We start from the raw sequence: 13237 nt of genomic DNA, 5'->3' as shown, positions 1-13237 counted from the left end.
CAGAAAGAATCTCCCGGCGTCCGCCCCCGCGGGGGCGAAGGAAGCGCCACAGTGGCACGGAAAATTCAACGCCCTCTGTTCTGAACGTAATCGACGGAGGCGCGCTATGGAAAACCATGCCAATAGACAATAAAGTATTCAAAAGAACTACAAACTAAACGAAAGAGAAGGTCCTTTCAACTAAATACGTTAGCCTGCACCTTGGACCAGAGGTCATTTCCTCTTGGGTTTTCTACTCCAAAACCCCCATCGCAAGATCTGTTATGCATGCGATTTAGAAAAATGTGTTGATGAAAGCGATACTGCAATACTTCTAAGCTGCGGACACTCATTTCACGCTAACTGCCTACTAGTACCTACTACCACCCGATGCCACTACTGCGAGCCATTTCTACTAAAGAACCTGACAGGAAAATTTAACAAGAGCCTTCAGACCCATACAGCGGACGATACTGAAGAAGAAGCTCCTCTGGTAGACCCTGATATCTCTCGGGGCGATGGCATGCCGTAGCGCATGCCCATTCGTGCCTACGCGGAGGGGACCCGGAGGAGCCGACACCACCTCCTCCAAGTTCCACCTCTTCGATTTTGCGCCCAATGAACCGAAAGTCGAAGTGGAGTCCACCATGTAGACTGCGAATCGTCAAGCTTGTGCTATTGCTGCCATTCGTTCTGGCTCTAGCAGGGATACTCCTTACGTTGCAGCATCGCAAACGTCCGATTTCCAGACACCCCACGGAACCTCTACCAGCTTCGCCGACAACGTCTCCAAAACGAAAACTTCGTCGAAAACCCGTCGAGACAGACTCGCCGAAGAAAGCCGTAGAGCCCGTTCAAAAATTTGCGTACGTGAAGACGCACAAAACGGGAAGCACGTCCGTGTGGTACGTGATGAAGCTGTACGCAATGAAGCACCGCCTACGAGTGGTCATACCGACCGACGGAGTGCATCTTGGGTACCCCAAGCACTTGCGTTTGAGCGACTCTCGCATGTATCGTCAAACGCACGATCTCGGCGACTACGACGTTCTTATCGATCACTGTCGATACAACAAGGCCGTCATGGACAAACTCATAAAGAAGCCCGTCTATATTACGATTCTTCGCGATCCCATCACTCGATTTGTTTCTACTTTTTATTTTTACGGAACGTACAGACGCATAGCGAAAAATCAAACGGTTGGTCAGTATTTATCGCATATTCGAGCCGGCAACGACTATGAGAAACCGCTCGAAAAATGGGCTGGGTTCAACGGTATGGCGTTCGATTTGGGCGTCAATCCGCCATACAAGGACAAGAATGTAAAGAGAAAAATTCATGAAATAGACAAGACGTTTGCCCTTGTGCTCATAATGGAATATATGCCCGAGTCAATGGTACTATTGAAACGTACGATGGGGTGGAAACTGGAGGACGTCATTGGCATTCCACAGAATACCCATCCTGACTTTGCTTCGAAGTCGTCGACTGCTACGGATAGATATGCTGCACATCGTGGCAGCGAAACCCTAAACGACAAGCAGAAAGAGACTTTGGCCAAACTTAGCCACGCCGACATGAAAATGTATCGTCACTTCAATGGGACGTTTTGGAAACGCATTCGAAGCGAGTACCGGTTTAGAGAAGAAGTGGAGTTGTATCGAGAAATGCTCGAAATGTATCTCAAAGAAATGGAAAGCAGGGGAATGCGCGAACAAGACGTTAGGATAGCGAGAAAGGGTCATCGTCTTAAATACTTGCCCTCGTTTCATTTTCATTAGGATAGTGAATAATATGTATCTCGTCATCTAGTCTGTATACGCGTACAGTGAGTACATGTATGCTTAGCTAAGGTGCGTTATGATCGTAGTATCGAAAGCCGCTGTCATGACCTTCGCAACCCTTTTCGTCATAAACTTCTTCTTCCTTTTCCTCGTTTCTTTCTTCCGCGTCCTGCCTTTGATCCTCCTCCGCCAGGACTGCCCGGACAGTCTCTGTTTTTGGCTCCTGATAATTGCACCAAATTGAATCAAGGGCGGCAGAAAGAATCTCCCGTCCGCCCCCGCGGGGGCGAAGGAAGCGCCATAGTGGCACGGAAAATTCAACGCCCTCTGATCTGAACATAATCGACGGCGGCGCGCTATGAAAAACCATGCCAATAGACAATACAGTATTCAAAAAAATTACGTTCCATAGCCTCGGCGACGACGGCTGCGACGCCGGCGGCGACGACCGCGGCCAGAGCCACTGGAACTGCTTGCAGCTGCAGCTGACATAATGATGATGACGTCACAATGAGAAATACGATCACGTGTCTTAGTTACAATATTCCGTCGGCCTGGCGGCCAGTCATGTCCGGAAAGAATCGGTTGTTATGACGTCATATCTCGTCGCCCGTATACATAACCTCTCGCCCTTTCGTCCAGATTTCACCAGTTGCTCTAGAACCTCAATGTCGAACACAACGCTGACAGAAACGCCGAAGGGAATACGAAGCGAAAGCGATCAAGCCTTCGACAAGCTCGTACGAAAGAGCAAAGAGACGCCGTTCGTGCCGATCGGTAAAGAAGCGCTACGGAGCGTAGCATAGCCGTTCGTCGATCTCGAACTCTTCGTTCAGGTATTCTTGGCACGGTTGGCGCCGTTCTTTACGGCGCTTACGCGTACAAACATCGAAATCCAGCGATGTCGACGTCACGCTACGTCATGAGACTTCGCGTCGTGGCGCAGAGCGTCGTCGTCGGCGCAATGATCGTGGGAGCCGTCGCGAGCACGACTCAGAAACGCAAAGATTAGATTCGTTATTATTATTATTATTATTATTATTCGTAATCAATTATCTCGATATGATGTCTATGGCATTGACATCCCCATTCGGTTCGGCAAAGAGAATAGAAAATTCTCGACATTTTTCGACGTTTTCGTCTTCACTTCCGCTAAGCCACTCCGTGTTTCCACACGTGACATGTGGCCCCTTAAAGATATTAGAGAACCACGACGACCGGGCGATGACGGGAAAAAAGACCATGCTCTTTCCTTGAATCCAATTATAAATTTCCAATCCGGTTCCGGTGTGGTCGTCTGAAACGCAAATCGACAACGCCGTTCCAATGGAAAGAACGTGGCGCTCCGATTCAGCGACAACCACGACGCGCGTTATTTTTCCGCACTCTAATATACGAAACGAAGGTAGTTTGATTGAGTCGACAAAACCTTTTATGATGATATAGAGAATGCCGTCGACAAGTCGGATGTCTTTGATTTGACTAACGTCAGCCGAGTCGAATGGCCATTCGCCGACGGGACTCTCTTCAGCTATAGTGAGGTTCCATAGCTAGTAATAAAGATACATGTATTATTTGCAATTTATGTATTGATCGAAGGGTACCTTGACTTTTCTGGTGTCAGTGGATATTAGGATGACGTCGCCTCCGGCTTCGGTAAGAATAAGCTAGTGGAGACTTTTTTTTGCTATGCTACTTAGGAAAACCAAACTTACTTTCCTTATCCAGTTGCACGTGCTGGCGATAATGGACTGGAGGCAATGGCCTTCGCGTAACTTCCACACCTTTATTGTGAGATCCGCTGAGCCAGTCACAACTATATTTTGGCTCTTCATAAACTCGACGCACAGTACTAGACAATGAAGAGATACTACAGAGACTCAATTTATTTCTCGTTGCCTTTTACCTGACATACTGTGTCCTCTATACGTTTGAATCAATTCTCCGCTTTCGATGTTCCAACAAGAGGCGGTACAGTCGTGGAGACCGGCAACGATGAAGGTGGAGTCGAACCGCAATTCGGCCGCGTAACTATTGCCGCACTGAATCACCGTCGTGCAGGACCCATCGTCCAAACGCCAAACCCTTATAGTCCTATCCAAAGAACCTAAAGAGAAATGGATGCATCTCTCTGATTATAAATAAATAAATAAATAAAGTATTATCCTACCAGTAACTGCAGTACGACCACAACACTTCAAAATAGTTATCTTTTTCTTATGACCACTTAGGATCGGTCTCTCTTGCAAGCGGCTGGCTTCCAATAGTTGAATTCGCTGCTGATGCAAGGTATAGAGACGACTCCACGATTCCACCGAACGATCCACTCCGAGACCGAGCCGAAGACAGAACGGCTTCCATAAATCCGAAAGACTCAGAGCGACGTCGCGCCAATAACGCGACACCTCAAAATTAAATAATTAATTAATTAAAATTTGAAATCGTTTTTTCGCACTCCACAGCATCGTATTAGCGAACGAGCGTCTAGATAGCTCAGTATTTCTCGAGCAATTTCGCGCGGCAAAGTCCCTATGAAATCGCAATGGAGAAACTCGACGAGCCACGCCCCCATCGCTTGTAGCTCCCATCCGCGACTGAGCTCTACGACGCGTCGTAGAAACGCCAGACGATCGACGGCGTTTAACTTGCCGCGCGCAAAATGGGTATCGAGCGCGTCGAAGAGAAAATCGAGTCGATTAGTCATCGCACGTAGCGCACGCATTGGCGATGTAGGCGACGTAATGCCAGTCATCCTCACTCATCATCAACAGTAGTATCTGCAACCATGGACGGCTTTTGCTCGCAAGGAGAATCTCTCAGCGTACCGTGGCTCCCAGACAAGGGAATAAGCCGCTGTTTCTTGCAAACAGTCGGCTCATCCGTCGCCGCGAGCTGGCTCCTTCTCATCGGCACAATCCAAATAATCGCGAGTCGAAAAAAACTCGCCAAGACCATGTGGCGCCGATCGCTTCCCGGCAAGACGTGGATCAAAGTCCAACTCGCCATACCGATCCTGATGTGTCTAAGCAACGTTATCGACGTCGTTCTCGACTTCGTTCTAACGAATCCGCGATCGATCCACGGCTATTTAATTCTCTCGAAAACTCTATATGCAGTCGCGTGGCTTTTCACCGTCGTTCTACTAGTGCACGAGAGAAATCGCGTGACGCCGTTGCGACGACGTCACGGCGTCGCCTTGCTCGGTTTCTATGGCATCGCGTTGATTTTTAGTCTTCTCGCCTTTGCCGGATGGAGCAATAGGGCGTGGTTTTGGTTGCACGTGTTCGAGTATGATCGCGATGGTGGATATGGGAGCTATCGCGTTCATTTGATCGATGCTGTTTTGTATTGCGTCGATCTTGTTGGGCTGGTTGTCGCGTTTCTGATGGCGTTGGCGTCGCCGACGTATCGCGTTGCTGCGCGGAAAGCGATGATGTCGGTGAACGCCGACGAGGAGGCCAATAACGAAGACGTGGAGGCGACGAAGAAAGATGCAACTCCAACGGTGAGATGACGACGATGATGAGAAAACATACGGAGGAGTCACGCTTTTGTCTATCTATATACAGAGTCCGGCTGATCGGTCCACGTTTCATGATCTATGGAAGAAGTGCAAGCAGATATTTCCTTATGTCTGGCCGAAACGAAGCTGGTATACTACTACTATGTCTATATAGATTTGATGTAATTATTTGATTGTCTATTTAGTATTTTGCAACTTGCTGTTTTACTTTGCATTCTTTTCTTGGTGGCAGGCAGAGTGATGAATGTTTTCACGCCAATATTTTATAAGGAAATCGGTGAGTACTCTCCTGTCTATTATTTTTCACTTCTTTAATTAATTCTCCTTTGCAGTTGATGCGCTAGGCAGTGCTCCTACCAATACGTCATCCTATTTCAATGTCAAACTCGGAGGGGCAGCCTATTCGATTCCGTTTCCTTGGAGACTAATTCTCGCCTACGTTTCCATGCGTTTTGTACAAGGAGCAGGTAAACGCAACGCCATATCGTGGACTTTTCTAATCTCCGTTCGTTGAAAATATAGGATCCATGGGAGTTCTGAACAGCCTCAGAAGTCTGACGTGGATTTCAGTTCAGCAGTATACGAGTCGAACAGTTCAAGTCGACCTATTCAAGCATCTTCACAAGTGAGGATAGAATCTTGGGAGTGGGCTCGTAGTGGGTATATGTTCCATAGCTTGTCTCTTCGATGGCACTTGGGTCGGAAAACGGGCGAAGTTCTGCGCGTAATGGATCGCGGCACGCAGAGCATAAACAATTTATTGACGTGAGTTCGTTTAGTTAGAAACGTAGACTACGATTTGCTTTTTTTTTCTATTAAGATATGTGCTGTTTAATATCGCTCCTACAATCGTCGACATTGTCATCGCTATTGTCTACTTCATCGTCGCCTTCAATTTATGGTTTGGTCTGATCGTCTTTGTGACTATGACTCTGTATTTGGGTGAGTAGTGTACTAGCAATGTAAGGAATCATTTCTATTGAATTATTTCTAGTTGCTACGATTGTTATAACCGAATGGCGCACGTCGTACAGGCGAGGCATGAATCAATTAGACAACGAGACGCGACAGAAAGCGGTCGACTCTCTGCTAAATTTTGAAACGGTATACACATTGTTAATTAAATAATACTTTGCGACGAGCCGACCATCTTTCCTTCAAAGGTGAAATACTACAACGCTGAAAATTACGAAGTGAATCGTTTTCAGAAGTCTCTTCTCGAATACCAGGCACGAGAAATCGTCTTTTGAGTTTTTTAAGCGTTTTTTTGATGTTTTCTTCAGGTTCACGAACGGAAGTCGTTGGCTTCTTTGGTTGTTCTCAACTCGATGCAAAATTTAATTATTACCGTTGGTTTATTGGCTGGGTGTCTACTGTGCGCTAAGGAGGTGTCAGATGGAGCTCGAACGGTTCATATATTTATTTATTTATTAATTCGCTATGAGTGAATATTTGTTAGGTGGGAGACTTTGTTCTTTTTATTACGTACGTCCTTCAGCTCTATCAACCGCTCAATTGGTTTGGAACCTACTATAGGTTCGTCACGTCTCTTATGTATCAAAATACTCACTCGTCATTTCGTTTGTTTTAGAATGATACAGCAAGCGTTTATTGATATGGAAAACATGTTTGATCTTCTTGCTCAATCTCAGGAGGTACGGCCACTTTTTTCTCGTGGCATGACGACACTGTTTATTATTTTTTTTTGTTTCAAGGTGAAGGATATTCCCAATGCTCCGTCTCTGCGTACCAGCCACGCTGGAGTCGTCTTCGACAACGTCTCATTTGCTTATGATCCAGTGTAAATAAATCCACAAGGGGGAAACTACCGTAGTGTACAATTTCTATTAGAAAACCCGTTCTAAAGGGCGTGTCTTTTGAAGCAAAACCAGGCCAGACTATTGCTTTGGTTAGCAGCAGGCCAAGTGGGATTCTCGTATGATCTTTTGTGTGCGTGTAGGTTGGCCCTTCCGGAAGTGGAAAGAGTACCATTATTCGCTTGCTTTTCCGATTCTACAATCTGCCTCCTTCGGGCGGTGCCATTCTCATAGATGACCAAGACATATCAAGAGTCAGTTGAGAGAGATAAAGGCGAATAAGGCATCGTATTCTTTTTTTCTTTGTTTGGTCAGGTCACGCAGTCGTCCCTACGGCAAGCCATTGGTGTCGTCCCGCAGGACACCGTTCTTTTTAACGACACAATCAGGTAATCAATTGTCTCACTTTTTTATTTTTCTCTCATTGTATGTCAGGTACAATGTTCGCTACGGAAACGCCAAAGCGACCGATGAAGAGGTTGAATCGGCTTCAGGAGCGGCTGACATACACGAAAAAATCCTAACCCTTCCTGAAGGTATAAATAGTTATATACCCAATGAAAGCAATTTAATTTCTTTCTGCAATTGCATAGGTTACAAAACAGTTGTTGGTGAGCGCGGTCTCAAGCTGAGTGGAGGCGAGAAACAAAGGGTCGCGATAGCACGAACGATACTGAAATCGCCTGCTATTGTTCTACTAGACGAGGTATTGTAATGTCTATCTAACGGCGATAACTTAGTAGTAGTTTGTGTGTAAGGCAACGTCTGCTCTGGATACTCGCACTGAGCGCAATATCCAAGCGTCTCTGGCAAAGATTTGCGCTGGTCGAACGAGCATCGTTGTCGCTCATAGGTCAGAGCCTCAGGCTGCACATTTTTTCAAAAAGAAAAGCTGAACTTTTGTTTCAGGTTGTCGACTATAATTCATGCGGATCAGATACTAGTTCTCAGTGATGGCTTGGTTGTCGAAAGGGGAAGGTACACTGGCATACTGATTCAGCGATTGGTTGCTTCCCTAAAGGTGGTGTTTTTCGTCGCAGGCATTCTGATCTATTGGCTATGAAGGGCATTTATGCTGAAATGTGGGATGAGCAGCTAAAGGCAGCTAATTCGGAAGAGAAGGAATAGCACCGTGAAGAACAAGGTCCAGTCCAACAAAAAGCACGTTTTTTTGCAGTCGTTGTTGGTACATCCATCCTTTAGTGCCTACAGTTGTTAGAAAAAGAATTCGTCTTTGTGGTAGATTATGTACATATACATGATAATAGTAAAGGCGTATACTTGATTACCATAAGCACAGTGCCAGTGCGAGCGATCGTATGTTTTCTGGGTAACATCATAAGTTTACGTCCAATGAATCGCATAAATCTTTCAATTTCGGTAGGCAAAGACTTTAAAGACTCATCAGTCAAAATAGAGTATTAATCATGACGTACAGCACAACAATTTTATACGTAGTATACACTATATTTGGCAGTGATGTAACGCCAAACCTACGTACGGGACACCAGCAGGAATTTGAGATCGAGCTTATTGCTTTTCGCGACTTCTCTCCATCGTTGTCTACCTTTGGAGTCGGCATGGCAGGCAAAGTCAAAGACTCGGCTGAGTTGCGCCGAATGTCAACGGACGAAGAAAGCGACTGGGAGTGAGTAAAGGTTCGGCGGTCGATTCTCGAGAACGAAACAATCTGTTTTATAGAGAAGAAGAAGAAGAAGAACGTCTTTATCGATGCGTCGAAAACGGAGATTTGAGAAATATGAAAGAAATTCTTTCAAGTGGGAAAGTCCGTTTCAAAAAACGGCACAGAAATAAAGAATTGATTTGTGGCGAAGATCGGATTATGGTTGTGATTTACCTACTGTGTATACTGTAGTACGGGATGTTTGAATGGGATTTGTAGGTTCTCTTGTGTACGTTGATACATGTTGCAGTGTTGAAAAGAGAAATCAAGATTTTGAAGAATTTGATCATGAAAGGGATGAAAATCGATCATGACTCTTGCTATATCTTGAAGAGCACATCACATTATTATTTTGGAGAATATCTGGTAAAATTGCCTTGAATCTTATTCGTACAACATCTTGAAATAGTGAATTAGTCTAGACTTACACCTTTGATGCTGGCTTGTGTTATTGGTGATATGTCTGCTGTGGAATTTCTTCTTGAGAATGGAGCAAATACTTCATCTATGACACGAGTAATATATCGTTTTAGTGTGTCACACAACTTTTAAAATGATCCTTCTGTTTAGAGAGGAGAGACAGCCTTGAATTTGGCATTTGCGAATGGACGCGTTCAGATAGTAGAAAGATTATTGCCGGAAATAAATGATTATGAATTGCACCAGAGAAAAGTATTGAATAATGTCTAATAATTTATTTATTTATTGACTGAATGATTTGTGTACGTTCTAGGTTCCTCTGTTTTTCTACGCTTGTTTTGGCGGACTAAAAATGGTCCAACTTTGGTTGAAAATAATGAAGAACGGGCAAACTAAACGGAAACAACTCGATCCAAACTATGAAACCGCGGTTTGTCACATAACAACAAAAGCGTGCAAATTCAAGAGTTTAAATATTTCTTTAGCCTACAAATCGTAATAAAAATACAGCATCTATTCATTGGGCTGTTTCGGGTGTACAAATTGACGTTATTGATTGGCTGTGTGAAAGAGGATTTCAGCTGTCAAAAACAAATGTAAGCAGTTTATATACAACTTTCTATTCTAAAGTTATTTGCAGACGTACCATTGGAACGTGTTTCATGCCTTGGCTGATTCTAATCAGAAAGAAGAGAGTGATCGAATTGATCTCTTAGCCTGGCTACGAAAAAGATTACCTCTCGCAATGATAGATCATGTGACTGTGGTATGTAGGTTTTTGCGTACGTGATGTCTCTATCTTATCCTGGCATGTGTGTAGTTCAAAGGGACACCGTTGTCTTTGGCTTGTTGTTCAAAGAAGTTCAGATTTGCAAGAAAGTTATTAGAATATGGTGCTCAGCGAAAATTTGATATCAACGTATCGTTTAGTAGTATTGAAACGCAAGTTCATTTTGTGTAAAGTCGTTTTAGATTGGGAGCACTTTGTTGCGGAATGTAATTTTGAACGAAGACCAGGATGTTGCAAAGGGCATTTCCGAGCTCCAAATTGAATTTTCTGGTTTGGGTCTTCTTGAGAAGAAAGATGTAGTGTCTGTACTTTTTGAAATTTTAATCTGTACAATTTTCTTGTTATAGGGACTTGTAAGTGATGGAAAAGTGTTTGATTCGTTTGTGGCTGAGGAACTTGTTGTTGCTGGAATGCCTGGTGTTTTTCACTGGGCTGCGTGGTATGGCTCTTTATTGTCTCTTGATCATTTTTTGCGTTATGGAGCGAATCTGGAGGAAAGAGATGATGTGATGCGTCGCATGCACTCGTTTGTTTCTATTTGCTAATGAAAAGTTTTAGGAGGAGCGTACACCGATCATGCATTGCAGAACTGTGGAAAATTTGAAATGGTTTGTGGAGCACAATGCAAATTACCAAGTAGTTGATAAGGTAGATTAGCTTTCTAAATTAAGCAGATTTAGGTAATTTGAATGTTTAAGGACGGAAATTCGTTGCTGCATCGTTATGGAATTCTCATGAATCCATTGATAGTACATGGAATGACGTCTTTTCTTAAATATTTGCTGGATCTCGGTCTATCACTTGAGGCTGAAAATGATGTAAGCTGACCTCAAAGAAAAGCGACGCCGTTATATTGATTTTATAATCAGCACGGAAAGAAACCTCACGAGACAGCTAGAGGCGAACTGAAAATATTTCTGCAAGCCAAATATGTAAGCTATCGTGTTTTCTATTTTTATCTGCAAATATAATCAATACTTCTTATAAAATCTTTAGGAACAAATGTTATCATTCAGACTTGACAGCGAACGAGTTCAACCGGAATGCGTTCAAACGTGTCTCGTCGGCGAACCGATGGCTGGCAAAACAACTCTAACGAATTCTCTGTGTGGCATCGCACCGCAGTCGGATGAGATTGAATCAGACGAACTCGATCGAACGGCCGGCGTCGATGTTCACAACAAACGAGTGGACGGGGTGGGACTGATGTCCATCTGGGACTTTGGCGGTCACTACCCGTTCCGCGTCGCTCACGCTATTCTATTCCGCTTCGCTTTGACCATTTTCATATGCGTCGTCAATCTAGACGACGGAAATGGCAAAAGGCGGGCAATGAAAGAAGTGATAGCGGAAGTGAGACGATGGCTCGCTTTTTTGAAGTCGGCGAGAAAATCAATCGTCTCCGGCATCACAATCGTCGTCGTTGGAAACAAGAGAACGGGAGACAATCCCGACAGCGACATGAAGCCTTCGGGCGCATTTCGAATTCACGTCACAAAACTCGTTAAAGAGTTTGGAGAAATCTTCTGTTTGGACGGCGTTGTCGAGTTGGACTGCAAGAAGAGACTATCGCCGGCTATGAATTCGTTTCGCTGCGAACTGAAAAGAATCAGGGAAGAGCTTATTCAGGTATCGGTATCAAGTCGTTGTGTTTGAGAACTCCTGACACGGCTTTTTTGTCATAGAAAGCGGATCCTGTTCCCAAAGTGTGCGAGAACTGCAGATCGCTCCTTTTAAACAGTTCTCGCGCGGAGAACAAGTTACTGAACTTGGAAGAGTTTCAACGCACCATCGAAAAGCTCCTTAATCGACCTCTCATCAAAGATTCTCCTGTTGATTTATTGGCTCAAAACCTTCATGACTCAGGAACTGTAAGATATTTCCGTACTTTCTCGATTAGTGCCAAAAAATAGTGTTTTCGCAGATTCTGTATTTTCGCACGCTTCGCCAAATCTATCTGCATCCTTCGGTTTTGGTAACCAATCTTCTGGGACCAATTCTCTCTGATCCCGAAGAGTTCTACATTCACGCCGTTGACGACGACACGGGCAGAGTGAATCGAAAAGACATAGAACTAGCACTCGAGTTATTTCAAGACAAGCAACGGGAGCGAAATCTTCCGTGCGTTTCGTTCACCGTAGATGAAGCTATTCGAGTGATGCTCGATCTTCATCTCATTTGTCAAATTGAAGGTAAAGACGGTCCTCACTCGTATCACGTTCCTTGCCTCATAAAAGAATTAAAACCGGCCGGCGTCTGGGAGAAGAGAGACGACATGGTCGTTTACCGCGGTCGTCGCTACCGAGTTTCTCACCCCGAGACGGATGTCATTCCACCGCCGCTTTTTCCCATTCTTCAAAGTCGCTGTGCAGCCATTTCGGGATATCGCATGATTCTGTGGAAAAACGGTTTCAAATTGGAGGCGTCTGGTCAAAGTTATTTGGTCGAATGTCTCGTCGAAATAACGAATGATAACGATGCCGTCGACGTGATCGTGCGCTGTTCGAAAGGAGGCGAATGCGTCGCAAAGGATACGCTCGAAGATGTGAAACGCACTGTCGAGTCAGTTCGAGGCGATAAAGCGAATGGCACTCCAATGGAATGGTGCTATTTGGACAGCGACGATCTTGAGAATCTCAGTTCGAAGGTGGCCGTGTACGAAAGGGACGACGTCAAGTCGTGCAAGAGCAGCACCGCAATTGTAAAAGCCAGAAGAGTTCGCGACGCCACGTATCCTTGCATTCGAGTTATCCGTCTTCGTCTTCCTCGCCGCATCCGAGACGGAGAGCCGGAGCACGGAGGCCGTTTTCCCGCCGACGACGACGTCGTGTGCAAAGATCTGATTTCGGCGATCTGTTCGGGAGCGAGCTCGAAATGGGAAGAGATCTGTTGCTTCCTGTTGTCGGCGGAAGCCGTGACGGAAATACGGCGAGGGAACCATAGCAACAAAGTGAGTCTTGCACTAACGTTGGAGAAATGGAGGACGGAAACGGAACAGCCTCTTGTGAATAAGGTGCTGCGTGCCTGTACGGAGTCATCAATAAGCAAGAGAGTCATCCAAGAGAAGTACGAAAAGGTGACGTTGTTGCACTCGTAGAAAGGTATGAAAACGCACGTTTCTGTGTTTGTGGACGTAGTATTTACATATTACTGTACCGTGTTCTGCTACCTCTATTTTCAAATAACTTTGATACATTGCTGTCTTGCTATTTCTACTGTTTTTACCTGACTTGAACATT

The 13237-nt window shown here is 44.9% G+C and overlaps 4 protein-coding genes and 1 long non-coding RNA gene across 8 annotated transcripts; 4 read left to right on the top strand and 1 right to left on the bottom strand.

Annotated features, from left to right (window-relative positions):
* Window positions 1–597: 597 nt before the first annotated feature.
* On the top strand, window positions 598–1761 carry LOC136194890 (galactose-3-O-sulfotransferase 2-like). The gene has a single exon (XM_065984141.1). It carries the CDS (start codon window positions 598–600, stop codon window positions 1759–1761), a length of 1164 nt encoding a protein of 387 aa, XP_065840213.1.
* Window positions 1762–2379: 618 nt separating this feature from the next.
* LOC136194905 (uncharacterized) lies at window positions 2380–3917 on the top strand. Of its 3 annotated transcripts, none has more exons than XR_010671720.1 (4): window positions 2380–2541; window positions 2601–3300; window positions 3364–3420; window positions 3465–3917. It is a non-coding gene; the product is annotated as an uncharacterized lncRNA (long non-coding RNA). The 3 variants fall into 3 exon arrangements; XR_010671721.1 differs by having other exon boundaries at window positions 3493–3916; XR_010671719.1 differs by having other exon boundaries at window positions 2381–2541; window positions 3364–3917.
* LOC136194904 (F-box/WD repeat-containing protein 2-like) lies at window positions 2773–4559 on the bottom strand. Its single transcript, XM_065984155.1, has 6 exons — window positions 4220–4559; window positions 3935–4169; window positions 3671–3871; window positions 3480–3616; window positions 3369–3431; window positions 2773–3314 (listed from the first exon to the last, which is right to left on the bottom strand). Exons 1-6 carry the CDS (start codon window positions 4514–4516, stop codon window positions 2817–2819), a joined length of 1431 nt encoding a protein of 476 aa, XP_065840227.1. The 5' UTR covers window positions 4517–4559; the 3' UTR covers window positions 2773–2816.
* Window positions 4491–8397, top strand: LOC136194901 (ATP-binding cassette sub-family B member 6-like). Its single transcript, XM_065984151.1, has 21 exons — window positions 4491–5269; window positions 5334–5416; window positions 5473–5564; window positions 5620–5754; window positions 5810–5912; window positions 5963–6052; window positions 6108–6229; window positions 6282–6391; window positions 6451–6516; window positions 6571–6696; window positions 6747–6823; window positions 6879–6942; window positions 7003–7088; window positions 7139–7196; window positions 7248–7358; window positions 7420–7493; window positions 7540–7640; window positions 7698–7810; window positions 7863–7957; window positions 8014–8082; window positions 8145–8397. Exons 1-21 carry the CDS (start codon window positions 4550–4552, stop codon window positions 8230–8232), a joined length of 2583 nt encoding a protein of 860 aa, XP_065840223.1. The 5' UTR covers window positions 4491–4549; the 3' UTR covers window positions 8233–8397.
* Window positions 8398–8617: 220 nt separating this feature from the next.
* On the top strand, window positions 8618–13225 carry LOC136195025 (death-associated protein kinase 1-like). 2 transcript variants are annotated; one of them, XM_065984288.1, is made up of 17 exons: window positions 8618–8752; window positions 8806–8950; window positions 9008–9154; window positions 9206–9304; window positions 9359–9460; window positions 9522–9638; window positions 9694–9804; window positions 9849–9974; window positions 10029–10127; window positions 10181–10294; window positions 10346–10504; window positions 10557–10646; window positions 10697–10816; window positions 10868–10930; window positions 10995–11627; window positions 11684–11869; window positions 11923–13225. In XM_065984288.1, exons 1-17 carry the CDS (start codon window positions 8685–8687, stop codon window positions 13093–13095), a joined length of 3552 nt encoding a protein of 1183 aa, XP_065840360.1. In that variant the 5' UTR covers window positions 8618–8684; the 3' UTR covers window positions 13096–13225. The 2 variants fall into 2 exon arrangements, with proteins under 2 accessions (XP_065840360.1, XP_065840362.1); XM_065984290.1 differs by having other exon boundaries at window positions 8633–8762.
* The last annotated feature ends 12 nt before the right edge of the window (window positions 13226–13237 follow it).

Source organism: Oscarella lobularis, chromosome 13 (assembly GCF_947507565.1).
Source record: "Oscarella lobularis chromosome 13, ooOscLobu1.1, whole genome shotgun sequence".
Classification (NCBI taxonomy): Eukaryota; Metazoa; Porifera; class Homoscleromorpha; order Homosclerophorida; family Oscarellidae; genus Oscarella; species Oscarella lobularis.
The sequence above is the reverse complement of the archived record's forward strand: the minus strand, read 5'-3'. Positions and strand labels throughout refer to the sequence as shown.

Excerpts from the sequence above, each read along its gene's own strand:
- LOC136194890 (XM_065984141.1), top strand. The coding sequence starts at position 598 with ATGAACCGAAAGTCGAAGTGGAGTCCACCATGTAGACTGCGAATCGTC.
- LOC136194904 (XM_065984155.1), bottom strand. The coding sequence starts at position 4,516 with ATGACTGGCATTACGTCGCCTACATCGCCAATGCGTGCGCTACGTGCG. Across the intron at positions 4,170-4,219 it reads CGCTAATACGATGCTGTGGA|GTGTCGCGTTATTGGCGCGA; the intron begins GTGCGAAAAAAC and ends TTTAATTTTGAG. Across the intron at positions 3,315-3,368 it reads CTGACACCAGAAAAGTCAAG|CTATGGAACCTCACTATAGC; the intron begins GTACCCTTCGAT and ends CTTTATTACTAG.
- LOC136194901 (XM_065984151.1), top strand. The coding sequence starts at position 4,550 with ATGGACGGCTTTTGCTCGCAAGGAGAATCTCTCAGCGTACCGTGGCTC. Across the intron at positions 5,755-5,809 it reads GCGTTTTGTACAAGGAGCAG|GATCCATGGGAGTTCTGAAC; the intron begins GTAAACGCAACG and ends TTGAAAATATAG. Across the intron at positions 6,392-6,450 it reads CTCTGCTAAATTTTGAAACG|GTGAAATACTACAACGCTGA; the intron begins GTATACACATTG and ends TTTCCTTCAAAG.
- LOC136195025 (XM_065984288.1), top strand. The coding sequence starts at position 8,685 with ATGGCAGGCAAAGTCAAAGACTCGGCTGAGTTGCGCCGAATGTCAACG. Across the intron at positions 8,753-8,805 it reads GACGAAGAAAGCGACTGGGA|AGAAGAAGAAGAAGAAGAAC; the intron begins GTGAGTAAAGGT and ends TCTGTTTTATAG. Across the intron at positions 10,295-10,345 it reads GTCTTCTTGAGAAGAAAGAT|GGACTTGTAAGTGATGGAAA; the intron begins GTAGTGTCTGTA and ends TTCTTGTTATAG.